Source organism: Prionailurus bengalensis, chromosome A1 (genome assembly GCF_016509475.1).
Source record: "Prionailurus bengalensis isolate Pbe53 chromosome A1, Fcat_Pben_1.1_paternal_pri, whole genome shotgun sequence".
Taxonomy (NCBI): Eukaryota; Metazoa; Chordata; class Mammalia; order Carnivora; family Felidae; genus Prionailurus; species Prionailurus bengalensis.
The window spans coordinates 25443135-25460413 of record NC_057343.1 but is presented as its reverse complement, the minus strand read 5'-3'; the positions used below and the strand labels follow the sequence as shown (position 1 = coordinate 25460413).

General features: G+C 38.5%; 1 protein-coding gene across 2 annotated transcripts in view; it reads left to right on the top strand.

Annotated features, from left to right (window-relative positions):
* The window catches only part of COG3 (component of oligomeric golgi complex 3), a 72696-nt gene that overhangs the window by 35686 nt on the left and 19731 nt on the right, over positions 1–17279 (top strand). The window contains exons 14-17 of one of the 2 annotated variants that reach the window (XM_043579045.1): positions 5469–5574; positions 11072–11196; positions 12680–12769; positions 16282–16345. In XM_043579045.1, the coding sequence (XP_043434980.1) occupies positions 5469–5574; positions 11072–11196; positions 12680–12769; positions 16282–16345 (385 nt within the window). Of the gene's footprint in view, positions 1–5468; positions 5575–11071; positions 11197–12679; positions 12770–16224; positions 16346–17279 lie in introns of both variants that reach the window. The other variant, XM_043579036.1, reaches the window with a different exon arrangement.

Genomic DNA, 17279 nt, shown 5'->3' with positions numbered 1-17279 from the left:
TGATGCATAGGGGTACTTACACCCCAATGTTTATAGCAGCACTCTCAACAATAGCCAAATTATGGAAAGAGCCTAAATGTCCATCAACTGATGAATGGATAAAGAAATTGTGGTTTATGTACACAATGGAGTACTACGTGGCAATGAGAAAGAATGAAATATGGCCCTTTGTAGCAACATGGATGGAACTGGAGAGTGTGATGCTAAGTGAAATAAGCCATACAGAGAAAGACAGATACCATATGGTTTCACTCTTATGTGGATCCTGAGAAACTTAACAGAAACCCATGGGGGAGGGGAGGGAAAAAAAAAAAAAAAAGAGGTTAGAGTGGGAGAGAGCCAAAGCATAAGAGACTCTTAAAAACTGAGAACAAACTGAGGGTTGATGGGTGGGAGGGAGGGGTGGGTGGGTGATGGGTATTGAGGAGGGCACCTTTTGGGATGAGCACTGGGTGTTGTATGGAAACCAATTTGACAATAAATTTCATATATTGAAAAAAAAATAAGTTTAGGGTGTACAAGGTAGTGGTTTAATGTATGTATATAATGTGAAATGTTTATCAGAGTAAATCAGTTAACATCTATCACTTCACGTAGTTACATTTTTGTGTGTACGTACATAGTGAGACCTTAAAAAATCTATTCTCTTAGCAACTTTCAAATGTACAATACAATATTGTTAACTGTAGTCACCATTACTGTGTATTAGATCCCCAGGACTTACTTATCTTGTTCTGGGAGTTTGTGCTCTTTGACCACCTTCCTCCCCTCCCCCACACCACCAGTCTGTTCTATGAATCTGGGTTATTTATTATTCTTTTTTTTTTTTTAATTTTTTTTTCAACGTTTATTTATTTTTGGGACAGAGAGAGACAGAGCATGAACGGGGGAGGGGCAGAGAGAGAGGGAGACACAGAATCGGAAACAGGCTCCAGGCTCCGAGCCATCAGCCCAGAGCCCGACGTGGGGCTCGAACTCACGGAGCGCGAGATCGTGACCTGGCTGAAGTCGGACGCTTAACCGACTGCGCCACCCAGGCGCCCCATATTATTCTTTAAAAATAAGACATTGGCTTGTTAATAAATGTGAGTTTTGATGTTTCTGCTTTTCTGTATTAAAATTTAATATGAAGGGGTTGTCCTTTCAGTTTCCCTTACCTATAAGAAGGTGACTATTTTTTTTAATGTTTATTTTTTATTTTTGAGAGAGAGCATGTGTGAGCAGGGGAGGGGCAGAAAGAGGGGAAGGGGCAGAGAGAGGCAGGGACAGAGGATTCGAAGTGGGCTCCGTGCCGACGGCAGAGAGCCCCATGTGGGGCTCGCACCCACCAACCGTTAGGTTCATGACCTGAGCCAAGTCAGACAGTTAACTGACTGAGCCACCCAGGAGCCCCAGAATATGACTATTTTTTAACTTATTAAAATAAATTACATGATCTAGTTCGTTGGAATATCTAAAGTATTCAAAATAAAAGTGCATTTTATTTTATTATTTTTTAAATGTTTATCTTGAGAGAGAGAGAGCATGTGTGTGAGTCGGGGAGGGGCAGAGAGCAAGGAAGGAGAGAATCCCAAGCAGGTTCTGCCCTGTCAGTGCAGAGTCTGACTCGGGCTCCATCCCATGAACTGTGAGATCATAGCTTGAGCTGAAATCAAGAGTTAGACAACCGACTGAGCCACCAGGTGCCCTAAACAGTTATCAGTAGCAGCCTGATTATTTTATTTGAAAAGTTCCAAAGGAAATTTTGTTGCCAGTAAATTTGAAAATGTCCCCTGAAATAATTCTGCTCAGTCATTACATGTTTCTAATGTATTTTTAAAAGTGTAGTGTAATTTTTGCAAGGTTCGTAAACTATCTTTCCTTAATTATCATTAGCTTTTTTTTTTAATTTTTTTTAATGTTTATTTATTTTTAAGAGAGACAGAGACAGAATGTGAGTGGGTTGGGGCAGAGAGGGAGGGAGACACAGAATCTGAAGAAGGCTCCAGGCTCTGAGCTGTCAGCATAGAGCCCGATGCGGGGCTCGAACTCACGAGCTGCGAGATCATGACCTGAGCCGAAGTCGGACGCTCAACTGACTGAGCCACCCAGACGCCCCATAATTATCATTAGCTTACAGCAGGAGTACTGACTTGAATTTATTAGTCTGTGAAAAAGTAGTTTAAAGTCCATTTCTTCCTAAGTATATCTGATATTTATCCCCATACTTTTTGGTCCTGAGTAGTAATCTCTGTTGTTAAGTTATAAATGTGGCTCAGATATTATCCTGTTTCTGTTTAGACTGCTTTTCCTGGAGAACACATATCCTGAGTTTCTTTTCTTTTGTAATAGATTTTATTTATTTTATTTTTTTAACTTTATTTTTTATTTTTTAAAGTTTACATCCAAAGTAGTTAGCATATAGTGAAGCAACAATTTCAGGAGTAGATTCCTTAATGCCCCTTACCCATTTAGCCCATCCCCCCTCCCACAACCCCTCCAGTAACCCTCAGTTTGTTCTCCACATTTATGAGTCTCTTCTGTTTTGTCCCCCTCCCCGTTTTTATATTATTTTTGTTCCCCTTCCCTTATGTTCATCTGTTTTGTCTCTTAAAGTCCTCATATGAGTAAAGTCATATGATTTTTGTCTTTCTCTGACTGACTAATTTCACTTAGCATAATACCCTCTAGATTTTATTTTTTTAGAACAGTTTTAGATTTACAGAAGAATTGAGAAGGTAGTACAGAGAGTTCCCATGTACCCAACATCCAATTGTCTCTGTTAATTAACATCTTATGTTAGTATGGTACATTTGCTACAGTTAATGAGCCGGTAATGATACATTGGTATTAATTAAAGGCCATAGTTTATTTGGATTCCCTTAGTTTTTATGTAATGTCTTTTTCGATCCCAGGATCCCATTATCCTATTTATGACACTATATTGCATTTGTTTTTCATGTTATATTAGGCTTCTCTTGCCTATGACAGTTTCTCAGACTTTCCTTGTTTTTGATGATTTTAATTTAGCATTTTTGAGGAGAATTGGTTAAGTATTTTGCAGGGTTCCCCCTAACCCCCTGCCGTTGGAATTTGATGTTTTTCTCATGATTAGACTGGTGGTATGTGTTTTGGGGAGGAAAATCCAAAGTAACTTTTTTAGAACATCATATCTAGGGTAGATGCTATCAACATGACTTATCAAGTTGTTAACTGAACTTGATCACCTAGCTGAGGAAGCATCGTCAGATTTCTTCACTGGCAAGTTGCTCTTTTTCCCCAAGCTATGCTGCTTCCTTGAGATGCAGAGTATTTGCATAGATTATTTAGAATTTGTCTGCAAGGGAAATCTTTTTCCTTTTATGCATTTATGTATTTATTTAATCACTTATTGATACCAGTATGGACTCATGGGTATTTATTTTGTACTTTGGATTATAGTCCACTGCTGTTTTGCTCAAATAGTTCCAACTTTGACCATTGGGAGCTCTTTCACTTGGTTCCTGGGTCCCTTTGACAGATCCCCAGCTTATAGGTTTGTTTGTGTGTTTTTTGAACACTTCCTTATCTCGCTGCTCCAGGCGCATCTTGCCTATTTCCTGTCGTAGCCCTAGAGTCAGCCATTTCTCCAAGGAGTCCTGGCTTCTTTTATTGGAGAAAGGAATTAGCAAACAAAGTTTAGGTGCTGGGTGTGCTCATAGCTATCGGGGGTTCTTGCTCTTGGATCCTGTCGGCTGACAGAGCAAAGAAGTATACGTATGTATACTAACCCATTCCTGTTGCCACACACCCTCGCCAGCATATTCACTTAACCTAACGCTTCAGTGCCTAGGCTGATATGTGTGTAGTAAAAAGTGTGTTTGTTTTAAAGCTAACAGGCTTGAAATATACCAGGCTATTTGGTTTAATGCCCTAACCTATTTTAAGAATATTCTCAACTTTTCATCCCTTCTCCTGATTTCTCCTTAAATTTATATATTGGGTAGTTATATTGTTTGCATAGTACTTTTTTTTTTTAATAATATGTAAAATCAGCCATGCAGGATCTGATACCTGATAGGAAGGGCATGTAGTATTGGGGCTGTTAGTTTATTGCCCACCTTTTCTTATTCTGCAGGCTCATGGTAGGAAATCTTTTGGTGTTTGGATACTGCTAATAATTCCAGGGAACCAATCAATAGTTCACGTACAGAAGTTACCTTGGTTTTGAAGCCCACAAAGTGTATATGACAAAGACTAGATCTGTTGCTCAGCCCAGTCTGGGGAATTGTATCTTTCTCTTGTTCCCCTCCTTTCCTTGTCTTCTTTATAGTAGTTTGATATTACAGACATATCAATGTCTGTATACAGATCACTAACTACGAAAACTTCACTAGTTTACATTTCCACCTTTATAAAGGTGGAAATACACAGAAATGGGGACCTAACAGACACTTAGCTACTGACAAAAGGAATGGCCAGAGAACTGTTTGGGAGACAGTCTCCGGGCCAGTCCACTTACTCTGGGTGCAGAAACCAGAAAGTGTAGCTAATCCTTAAATGGCACACAGATGTAATCTCGTAATCTATCTAATAGACCATTAGGTGATGAGGTTTACTAAAGCCCCCCTCATTGTAATTTAGTGACACATTTAGTATGTTTATTCAGTCATCACATGGCCAGTGTCCTGATGCTTTCTTGTGTAGACCTTTTGGTTTAAGGACACCACTTGCAGCAAATGTTTGCTTTGTTTTTCTTTTGGTGGGGGGTAGGGGTATAAGGTGATCTTGCTGTGACATCTGTGTGCCATTTAGGGATTAGCTACACTTTCTAGTTTCTGCACGCAGAGTAAGAGGACTGGCCCGGAGACTGTCTCCCAAATAGTTCTCTGGCCATTCCTTTTGTCAGTAGCTAAGTGTCTGTTAGTCTCCATTTCTGTGTATTTCCACTTCTATAAAGGTGAAAATGTAAACTAGTGAAGTTTTCATTACTTAGTAGTTAGTGACCTGTGTGTATTTGATGTTATTCTTTAGGCAGTGAAGAAGGGTTGAATAGTCTCAGTGTATAAGCTAATTTTTAATAATCTGAAAAATAGCTTACTGTACCCATTCTCTCATAGAGAGAAAGTGAGTTGTTTGAATTGGCCAGTTACTTGATAAAGCATTTCTGACATTCAGAATGTGTCCAATCTTAAAGTTTGTTTCTAAACATCAAGTTGAAAATAGCTTCCTATAGGAGGCTCGTGTATTTGACCCTTCAGCAAATACCTGGTAATGGTTCTGAGCTTAGTGGTTCACAAAAGGCTATGTATGTGTTTACGGGATTAGGGACGCTCTATACTAATTCAACTTTTTCATTTCCATGGGTTGTTTTGCCTTAGTTTCATTAGTCCATTCATTTATTAACTAGATTTTTTTTTTTTTTTTTAGCTTTTTGGAAAGAACGTGTTCATGTTGCAAAATACAGCTGAAAACTACACTTTAATTTTGTTTCTGATTTCTTTACACAGCAAATTGCACAAAGTTTAAAAGATGAACAGAAGAAGGTACCTTCGGAAGCTTCGTTTTCAGATGTTCAGTTAGAGGAAACAGAGTCTAATAATCTAACAAAATCTGGTATGTTATGATGTTTAACTCCAACTTTTATGTATTCATTTAAACTTTTATTGAGGCCTTGTCATGTTCCAGACATGAGAAATGAGAAACAGCTTATGTGCCTTTGAGGAGCCCACACTTGAGCAGGCGGGGGTGGGGGTGGGGGGAGATTGATAAGCCACAGATGTAATTCAGTGGTGATATGCCCAAAGGTATACACAGGACACTCTTGGATCATGGATGAAGGGCATCAAAATTACGAAGCTTTGAGTGCAAGAAAGTGAATTCAGTGAGAGGTGTTGTGTCTGAAAGCTCTGCTGTTTATAAAGGCAAGAATGAAGCCAGGTGGAGTAAGGTTAAAGACAGAATAGCACGGAAGAAGGCATGCAGGAATGGAAGACCGTGGATGCTCTTGGGGGAGTCAAGCGGTTTGGTATGTTTGGGTATAGGTTATTTGTAGGGAAGGAGCAGATACAGCAGGCCAGATAGGTGTCAGTCTCGCAGACTTTGAACTTCTTGGTAGTAGAGCGTATTGGCATAATTATACCACCCGATTTGCATTTGGTAAATATATTGAGTGCCTGGGACTGGGATAAAATATTGATTGAAATGTATGGGATAGCTTGGACTATGGTGCATTTATTGCAGGGAGCAGAATTGTCCAAGAATCATCCTGGATTCTCATGAATTTAATGTAGACAGCGAGCTGGTTTGTTGTCTCTCCTTCTAGCTCTAACAGGGGCAGTGAAGCTCAGCTCGTCATGGAGCCCAGGACAGCCTAGGATTGGGATAGTGAGAGTGGGAACCTTTCAAGGATCCCAATTGCATCCACGTTCCCAGGTTCAGGGCATCATCAGGTATTGTGGGTTATTCTATGAACAGTTGATACCTTAAGGCCAGACTGCCAAGCAGACTGGGTATTCCCTCCCTGGCAAAGCCATTTTATCATGCTTGCCCCATAGGAAGAGAGACTAAAATTTTCTCCTCTGAAATAGAACCTCTGCCATGTCTTAGTAAACCTCTTGGTCCTAGAAAACCTTTTCAAGAGTTACTGGAAAGACTAGATTACATTTCTGTCTTGCCAATCATGGTCTTGTACATTTTCCCTTCCCCCAGTAGAGTCTGTATTCTTTTACCCATGCCTGGCCTTAAAGTAAATAAGGTATTGTTGGCAGAACTGTAGAGACTAGTTAGGAGACTGTTTTGTTTTCCATTTGAAAGTTAAAGGTGATTTGAACCAGGGTACTAATGAGGGATGGAGAGAAGTTTATAGATGAGACATACAGTTAAAAGCTTGAGTCAATAGAATTTGATGACATCCTAGAGGTGGGGGCTGAGGAAGACTTGGTAGGGTCCATGTGTATATCAGTCTGGAGCTGTGCTGTTCAATATGGTAGCCACCTGCCATTGAGCATGTGAAATGTGGCTCATCTGAATATGCTGTTAGCATATAAAATGCATACCAAATTTCTAAGGCTTAATATGAAATAAAGAATGGAAAGTACCTTATTGGTAATTTCTGTCTTGATTACATGTTAAAGTGATGATATTTTAAATATATTGGGCTAACTATATTAAAACTCATTCCATTTGTGGTTTTTTTTTTTTTTTTTTTTTTTTTTTACCTTTTTTAATGTGGCATTTTAATGTGTCCCATCTATCGCTCACATTGTATTTCTGTTGGACAGTACTGCTCTAGAGCTGTAGAGAGGAGGACTGATCTGGAGATAAAGACAGTGGAGTGCTTGATGCTGTGGGCTTGTATAGGATCACCCCGGCTCTGAGAATAGAGTGATAATAACAGAAATCTGAGAGAGAGAGAGAAAAGTAAACCTGAGAGAGAACCTTAACAGACGCTGACATTAAGGAGCAAAATGGAGTATTCTGGGCGAACTGAGGAAGAATAGCCAGAGAGGTCAGAAGAGAGCGAGAGGATAAGGTGTGATTAAAGCCAAAGGAGGAGGGGTTGGCAGTGTAGTTTGGGTGAACAGGTGAGAAATAGGACATCACAATGATACTGTGGTCAGAGTGGGATGGTAGGTTTTAATAATTAAGAGGTGGAATCGTTTGGAGTAATAAAGTCTATAGAAAGGAATAAAGTACTTCTGAAAGGAAGTCTTGAGAACATCTGTCTATGGGGTTGGGGGTGCAGGGATGGCAATGAAGGTCTTTGGAATTCGGAAGGTCAGGGGCAACCATGTGGTTGTCTGTATGATTGTTGATGGTACTTAGAGTGGTGATAGAATTTGGGATGAAAAAAGCAAGACGGAGTCAGGTGGCAGGGGGAGCAAAAAAAGAGTATAATCACTTTTCTCGGTTCTTGGTTTCTTAGTGTGCTGGAAGTGAGAATGAGAAGCCTCCAGAGTGAGGACTTTGAACAGCATGGTGTTCACGTAGTAGAACTAGGTGTCTGGGCCAGTGTGAGGGACCGTTGTGTGAAGAGGCTGATTATCAGTGTCTTCAAAAGCACAGGCTCTATTCTCTGCGTAGAGCGGGTGAGAGGAGGGTGGGCTCAGAGACGACTCTGGAGGAAGACTGCCGGAGGCTGAGGGAGAAGCCCCGTTACTTGGCTTTGTTCTGCTCCTCAGAAGGGGCAGCTAGTAGACACTTGCCTGTTGATGGTTTGCCAGGTGAGTAAACTTTCCCTGCGTCGGTTGTTTTAATGCTAACTATTTTTCACAGGAAAGTGAAAAAATAAACAAGCCAGCACTTAAAGTACAGTATTTTAAAGTACTTAAAATAGATTTGTTTCACTAAACTTTTATTTGGGGGTAATGTTTTGGCTCTTTATTTTGAAGGAGGGATCTTACAGACCTAATCTTAGCACAACTATAGATACTTAATCTCCTAAATATTCTTTGATAAAATTTGTCTAGTTTGTTCTTTTTAAGGAACTTCATATAGATATTTTAGTTTAAAGTAAGGCCCCACAGAGGGGCTTTTAAAGTCACCCAAGTATTCAGAAATGAACTATTGCGACCTCATCAAAATAAAAAGCTTTTGCACAGCAAAGGAAACAATCAGCAAAACTAAAAGGCAGCCGATGGAATGGGAGAAGATATTTGCAAACGACAGGTCAGATAAAGGGTTAGTATCCAAAACCTATAGAGAATTTATCAAACTCAACAACCCAAAAAAAACAATCCAGTGAAGAAATGGGCAAAAGACATGAATAGACACTTCGCCAAAGAATCGAGATGGCCAGTCAACACATGAAAAAATGCTCAACATTACTCATCATCCAGGAAATACAAATCAGAACCACAATGAGATACCACCTCAACCTGTCAGAGTGGCTAAAATTAACAACTCAGGCAACAGCAGATGTTGGCGAGGATGTGGAGAAAAAGGATCTCTTTTGCACTGCTGTTGGGAATTCAAGCTGGTACAGCCACTCTGGAAAACAGTATGGAAGTTCATCAAAAAATTAAAATAGAACTACCCTGTGACCCAGCAATTACACTAGTAGGTATTTATCCAAGGGATACAGGTATGCTGTTTTGAAGGGGCACATGCACCCCAGTGTTTATAACGGCAGTACCAACAATTGCCGAAGTACGGAAAGCGCCCAAATGTCCGTTGATGGATGAATGGATAAAGAAGATATGGTACATCTATACAATGGAGTATTACTCGGCAATCAAAAAGAACAAAATCTTGCCATTTGCAACTACGTGGATGGAACTAGAGGGTATTATGCTAAGCAAAATTTGTCAGAGAAAGACAAATATCATATGACTTCACTCATATGAGGACTTTAAGATACAAAGCAGATGAACATAAGGGAAGGGAAGCAAAAATAATATAAAAACAGGAAGGGGGACAAAACAGACTCATAAATATGGAGAACAAACTGAGGGTTACTGGAGAGGTTTTGGGAGGGGGGATGGGCTAAAGGGGTAAGGGGCTTAAGGAATCTACTCCTGAAATCATTGTTGCACTATATGCTAACTAACTTGGATATAAATTAAAAAAATAAATAAAAATACCAGAAAAATAAATAAATAAAATCACACAAGTATTACATGCTTTTGAAAAACAAAAACTTAAGCTTACAGAATTATAAAATGAAAGCACTGACCTACGACATTCTCCTCTTTGTTTTTGCCCATAAATCTATATACCATAATCTCCGGATCTCCTCCTAAGCCTAGGCAGTTCTGGCTCTTTTTTAAAAAAAGGAATTATATTTTGCTTGGCTATACTTTTATTTTTTTTTTATTATTGAAAAGATGTCAGATATACAGAAAAGTAGAAAGAATGATACAATGAACAGTGCATACCAGTACCCACCACCTGGATTCAAGACTTAATATTTTATCACATTACATATACATATATTCTTTTGCTCATCATTTTATTTTTTATATTTATTTTTTTAAAGTTTAGTTATGTAATCTGTACACCCAGTGCTGGGCTCAAACTCATGACCCCAAGATCAAGAGCCACCTGCTTCTCTGACTGAGCCAGCCAGGTGCCCCAATCTTTTGTTGATGACTTTAAAGTAAATTATTGACATCATTGCCAGTTTACTCTTGAGTATTTCGTCATCTCTCCAGAAAGTAAGGACATCTCTTACATAACCATAAACCATTATTGCACTAAAACATTCAATAAAGTTTCCTAATGTCCTCTCATACCCAGTCCGTATTTCACTCTTCCCTCTTGCTCCAAAGTATTATCTTAGCTCTGCTTTTGTGGCTCATTTCACCTCTGGTCTCTTGAGCTGAAGTGATTGTGCTTTCCTTACAAAGCCAACCAAGCCCCCCTCTGTCTCCTCACCGTTACCGGCGTCTGGCCTGTCTTGGAAAGAGGGGGGATAATTCTCTTCACTTGGGAAATGGATAGACTGAGGAGGCCTGTAAGTGATACAGCTTAGATCATGGAAGGCAGGTTGTCAGGCAAACCAGCTTTGATTAATTTTCCTGTTTAACATTGCTTTGTTTTCTTGTCATTCCCCCACCTCCGTAGGCTCCCACTTGGTTCCACGTGACTACACACAGGTCTATCTCCTTTTTGTATAATGTGTATATACTGTTCATTTATTCCATAAAGATTATTGATCACAGTTTGGGCAAAGCTATTTGAGTTAAGCATATATATGAGGTATACACACACACACACACACACACACACACACACACACACATATTCATGTGTATTCTTACTGTGTTAAATCTTAGCTATCACCGATTTGGGGGTTCCTGTGGCATTTTTTTTTTTAAGATTTCTTTTTCTTTTCTTTCTTGCTTTCTTGCTTTTTTTTTTTTTTTTTTTTTTATTAAGTAAACTCTACCCCCAACATGGGGCCCGAACTTATGAATTCAGGAGTTCCATGCTCTACTGACTGAGGTAGCCAGGCACCCCCCTCGGCATTCTTGATTAAAGGTGAAGAAAATTTAGAAAAAATGGATGCCCCTAGGTATCGATAACTAAAGAGAACAAACAGGTTACAGTTGCCATGCAAGTAAGACGGACCTCTATGTGTATGAAATGTGTTTTCCATTTGGATTTTTAGGTTCAACAGAATCCCTTAATCCTAGACCACAGACGACAATTTCTCCAGCAGATCTTCATGGAATGTGGTATCCTACAGTTCGAAGAACTCTTGTGTGTCTCTCCAAATTGTACAGATGCATAGATGTATGTGTGTAAATTCTTGTATCTTTAGTGTAAATTGCTTGCTGTTTCGCATGAAATTTTTTAATTTTAATTTTATTTTAAGATATCGATGTAGTATTTTGTTTGGTATCAAATTCAAATCATACGATTTTTCAGTACAGAGGTAGGTTTAAGATGAGTCTAAGTTAGGAATTCTTAACCTGTGCATTCTTTAGAACCTTAGAATTCACTAGTGGCCTTTAGGGAGTCTATGAACACCTTGAAATTGCGGGCAAAATTGTGTATGTGTGTTTATATTTGTGTCTTTCTGAGAAGGGTTATGGCTTTTATTGCTTTTCATAGGGACCTATGACCACATATAAGTTTAAAACTACTAAAGTCATCTGTTTTAGTTTAGTTTATAGATAAGGAAAAAGACATGCAGAAAGGTTAAGTGACATGTCCAGTGTCACATGGGCATAATGTACATTTAGTATTAAATTTGTTATTAAATGCATCTACTTTAGTTTTGTACTCCATTTAAATCAGCATCCTTGATAAGTACTATTAAGGTTTCATGTGTTTCTAATCATGGTATTACTTTTCGTTGTTTGCTGAAATTAGCAGTACTTTTTTTTCCCTTAAGCACCAACTTAAACGTTGCATTGATTTTAGGTAAGAGTTATTGTATACATTCCAGAATGTTTAATGATACGATTAATGTAGATGCATAGTGGTGGGTGATTATCAATCTTGACAGATTATTTGTCTATATTTATTTACTGTTAGGAACTTGCTGCTGAAATGTAAGATTCAGTGTTTTTTTGTTTTGTTTAAGTTTTATTTAAGTAATCTGTACCCAACATGGGGCTTGAACTCACGACCCCGAGATTAAGAATTGCCTGCTCCTCTGACTGAGCTAGCCAGGCATCCCTAAAATTCAGTGGCTTTACTTTAAATTAAACTGTGTAACAACTCCAATAGCATATGAAGAAAAAAGCGATTAAATACAACAGCTGTGTGATTAATTTTGCAAATGCTACTGTTTCTTAAGAATATAGTTCATAGGGGGTGTGTATATTCCCCCCACCCCCCGCATAGAGATACATTTTTTAGAACTTGGGTGACTGAGCCTTTGTTTTAAAGTTGGTTTTATTGAGTTAAAAAAAAAAAAGCCTCCAACATATTGAAGTCAGGGCTCCATGGGGTCAGAACCACATCTGCCTTGTCCACCCACCACTGTGCATCCAGCATTTAGCACAGAGCCTAGCATGAAATAGGTGCTAAGGAGATGTTGAAGGGTCACATGAGTGTCTTGAGAGATGCACATTACAAAAGCATGTATTGGTCTAGAAATAGGAATAGGAGTAGGAAATGCCAGGGGGAATATTGCCAGTAATATAACTTAATTCAGCTATATTGAGGGTAAGCAAGCATTCATTGTTCGTTGTAACTCGGCTTCCATTTTTTCTTTTTCCTGTGTTGTGAAACACTTCAGGGTAATGTTTTTCTTTTATTTCACCAGAGGGCAGTGTTCCAAGGATTGTCCCAGGAAGCCTTGTCTGCCTGCATTCAGTCACTACTTGGAGCATCAGAGTCTATCAGCAAAAACAAGGTTTGATGAAGTGTTAGGTGAAATCTTGTTACCTATAATAATACTGTTCAATACAGCATTTATTTATAGGCGCAGAAATTTAAAGCCGTGTTGGCAGTAGCATATGTTTGTTTAATGTGATTTGATTTTGAGGCCCTTTAAGAGAAGCTAGAACAGTTGACCCTTGAACAGCCCAGGAGTTACAGGGCACAGGTCCCCCCACGAAGGTGAAGATACATGTAGAACTTTTGACTCCTCGAACACTGAACTACTAATAAATAGCCTTCTGTTGACTGGAAGCCTTACTGATAACATAGTCAATTAGCACATTTTGTATGTTATATGTATTATGTACTGTATTCTTAGAATAAAATAAGCTAGAGAAAAGAAAATGTTATTAGGAAAATCATGGGGAAGAGAAAATACATTTACATTACTGTACTCTAAAAAATGCACGTGTGTAAGTGGACAGCGCAGTTCAAACCATGTTGTTCACGGTTCAGTTGTATTCTGTTATAGTGCTAAATAAAGACTGCGCTGTATAAAAGAGTGCCAATTTTGCTAAAGTACCAAAAATGATACTTAGGTTATATGTTCTGTAGGATAAAAGTTTCTTACTATACTCTTAGAAACTGGGAAGGTAGTAGATTCCTGTTTCCCTGGAAGACCAAAACTGCTTTCAAGGGAATGTAGCAATTTATAATCATCCTTCAGTGATGGTTTTAAATTGTTGAGCAGAGGAAATCTACTAAGTCAATTTAGAAGACAGACAGTTGTGGCCCATGGGTTGCATGACTGGAAGTAGTTGCCATGACTTTGTGACTTAGTTTTTAATCAAGAAGGGATCTGGGGCTGAAGGCCTCTGAGAATTTTTTACAGCCTGGTCAGAAGTGTTGCTCTGTTTAACCCTCTGTTAAAATACCTGTTACCCAGGGGGAGGGAGCTGTGGGAGGTGTTTTCAGGGAAACCTTTTTGGCTGCTTGAGTCTTCAAGGCTTTAGATAAATTAGGGTAACACACACACACACACACACACACACACACACACACACACAGCTTCCCACCAAAGAATTTGGGGTTCTTTTGCTAGGAAAGTTGTACCTCTGTGACAACTTCATTCTCCCACTCGTGGAATGGAAGGTTACAATTTTTGTTTGCTAGAAAGAGGATGGAAAGTTAGTTGTAGACAGGCAGATTTAAGTTTTAAAAAGTGTTTCTAAGTCTGAGCTCTCACATTTCCTTTAATACATGAAATCAGGAAAAACATTCTAATATTAGGTAAATGGTTAAATAAATTGTGGCATATTCCATATAGTAGACTATTACACGACCATTAAATTTTTAATGAAGCAATAACATTCAACTTAAATATGTTAAGGCAAAAAAAAAAAAAAAAAGGATACAATCCAGATCTACATTAGGACTTCAGTGAAAACGCTTTTGAAAGCTTTTGGGGGACTGTGGATGATTTTCCCTTCTTTTCTCTATACTTTTCTTATTTTCCATATTTTCTAGCATGGGCATGTGTTTCTTAGATCATCAGGAGAAAAAAAATGACCTAATTTAAAAATAAGTGTATCGACTTAGGTCTTATACCACTGTTCTCTTTTTAAAGGGAAGTATGAAGGGCTTTTTGATTCTTCAGTCCTTACCCTGTGAGGCCTGTGAGGCTGTCCTATTTTATCTAGCTTTGCTTCCTACATATTATAAGGGGTTTAAGTATGTATGAGGAAGCCCTCTATTTGGTAAGCATTAGCTAATTTGTTGTCATTGTGGAGTTTACACTTTTGCCTTTCAAGAAAATGATCACTTAATGTGTTGGCTTTTTAAGGCAAGAAATTGTTCTTCTGTACTTTTAAATGGAGCACCTAGTGTATCAGTAAATTGCTAACATGGTACCATTCGCTGGATAACAGCTGTAGTAAAGTCAATCTATATTGTACTATTTTTGCCCCTTGGAGTTGTTAGTTTTTTGAAAAATAGAGCAAGTATTCAGAATGTTTCCTGCTTATTTAATGCTCTGTGTGCCAGAGTGCAAAGTGAGTTTCCATCAATAAATCGTACTTCTATATTGATTATGGGTTTATTTAGAAGGAGGGAAGAGAGAGAGAAACCAGAGAGGAGTTACTTTGCTTAATAACCCCTTTAAAATTTTTATTATTTACTGAAGGACTTTATTCTTTTCCTAGTATAGTGTAACATCATGAGAAATATTTTCAAAGTAAAATTCTGTCTTGAGTAGGCAGCAAGAACGAGCAAACACAGCCTTGCTTTTGTTAATATACAGACTTTTTCCTGAAATGAAAGTTATCATTTTTCACTGTTTCAGGATTGGGTCTGAGCTTTGGCAATAAAGCTTGAATCAAGACCGTTCCGGACAGGGCCTAACAGGGAAGATGCCCATGTGGCTGCTCTCTCTGTCTCTCTTTTTTTTTTAATTAATTTATTTTTTAATTTACATTCAAGTTAGCATATAGTGCAACAATGATTTCAGGAGTAGATTCCCTAAGCCCCTTACCCACTTAGCCCATCCCCCGTCCCCAAACCCCCCCCAATAACCCTCTGTTTGTTCTCCATATTTAAGAGTTTCTTATGTTTTGTCCCCGTCCCTGTTTTTATATTATTTTTGCTTCCCTTCCCTTATGTTCATCTGCTTTGTATCTTAAAGTCCTCATATGAGTGAAGTCATGATATTTGTCTTTCTCTGACGAATTTTGCTTAGCATAATACCCTCTAGTTCCATCCATGTAGTTGCAAATGGCAAGATTTCATTCTTCTTGATTGCCGAGTAATCCCCCATTGTATATATATATACCACATCTTCTTTATCCATTCATCCACCGATGGACATTTGGGCTCTTTCCATACTTTGGCTAGTGTCGATAGTGCCCGGTGCAGCCACTCTCAGGATGTAGGCAGGCAAGGCTCTGTCAGTGGGAAGATAATCCACAATGGTAACCCCAACTCATTTCTGCCTTTGGAAGCTCCTTTTGTATTTTTGTGTAAATGTGATTATTTCTGATATTCGGGATATTGAAACCACTTTGACCAAACAGTAAGAGCCCTGTTACTTAACGAGAAGCTAGAAAGCTCAGGTTGGAATCATGCTCATGCTTTGAACTTGACTTCCTACTCCGTGCTGAGGTTGGGTCACTCCATCTCTTCTGTTTCTGAACCAAATTAAAGTAGATTTGATTTCTTTTCTAAATGTGTTGACTTTACAACCTTTGGTCTGATTTACTTCCTTGGATTGACAGAGTGGACGGCCGTGTTAGTAAGGGTTTGCAGCAAGATTTTTCCAGGGAGTTCTAACATGGGTGGTATGGGAGAGTTCACTGCACACCAAGGGAGCCATGGGTACATACGGTTAGGTTAAGGGCCATGAACTTAGGTAGATTAATGTTGATTAATAACACATGTGTTTTATGTTTTTTATTTAATCTGTGATGATATCCATTTTTCTGTTTTACAATTTAGACTCAGATTGATGGACAACTTTTCTTAATTAAGCACCTTTTGATCCTTCGTGAACAGATTGCTCCATTTCATACTGAATTCACCATTAAGGAAATTTCCCTGGACCTCAAGAAAACTAGAGGTACTTTATTGTCCTGGCTGGCACAGTTGGGTGTGTTTGACCTGTCCAAATGTGTCAGCAAAGGTTATAGGTTTATTTTATGTTCATCTGCAATTGTTTTTGCATGCTGTGCTTGCTAAGCTTGTTACTTGTTCGTACTAAGCTGAGCTGTCAACATCCTAACTACATCTAACTTGCTATATTTTCCTTATGAAGGGGAACTGTATCCGAGCAGTTCAGTTTGTAATATAGCGTTACTTCTCTTTGACTCTGCCACATATTACCATAACCAGTGAAAAAATGAAAAATCAGTGTAACAGCTACTTACAGTGTCAGCTAATTGGAGTGATTTTAAACACTGAGTAGAGTTTGTCAGTTCATGAAAATTCAGGAAGCCAGCTGGGTAAAATGGAGGAGTACTTATCTAAGAGTCTGAAAGAGTTGGGTTCTGTTTCTGGCCCATCATTTCCTGGCTCTTGTGCGATCTTGGACAAGATTGCTTTTCTGTCCCAGGGAAAATGAGCAGAATCAACTTGTCATGATAACTTCATGAGGTTATTGAGGTCATTAAGCATGAAAATGTATGTTAAAGTGCTTTATAAGCTTTAGATGCATAAATAAGCCTAATTGGTATTATTAAATCAGCTAGTTGTTAAATAATTATGTGGATAGGAGTTTTGAATTGTTAATAGACATTGAATCATTTTGGGAAAGATGATTCATTCATCCTAATGGTTTGTCTCTGACTGGATTAACAGAGCTCATTTCTAAAAGATCAAAATAGTTATTTTCTAAGATGTTGATCTTAAGTGGTTCAAGATATACGGTACTAAGAATATCCCTAGTTTCCCCTACATACAAATTTATCTATATTTTATCTTTTCTTAACCATTTCCAAGAGAATTAAGCTCCAATGCCTTAAGCCATTGTTTATACAATGAATCTCTCTCTTGAG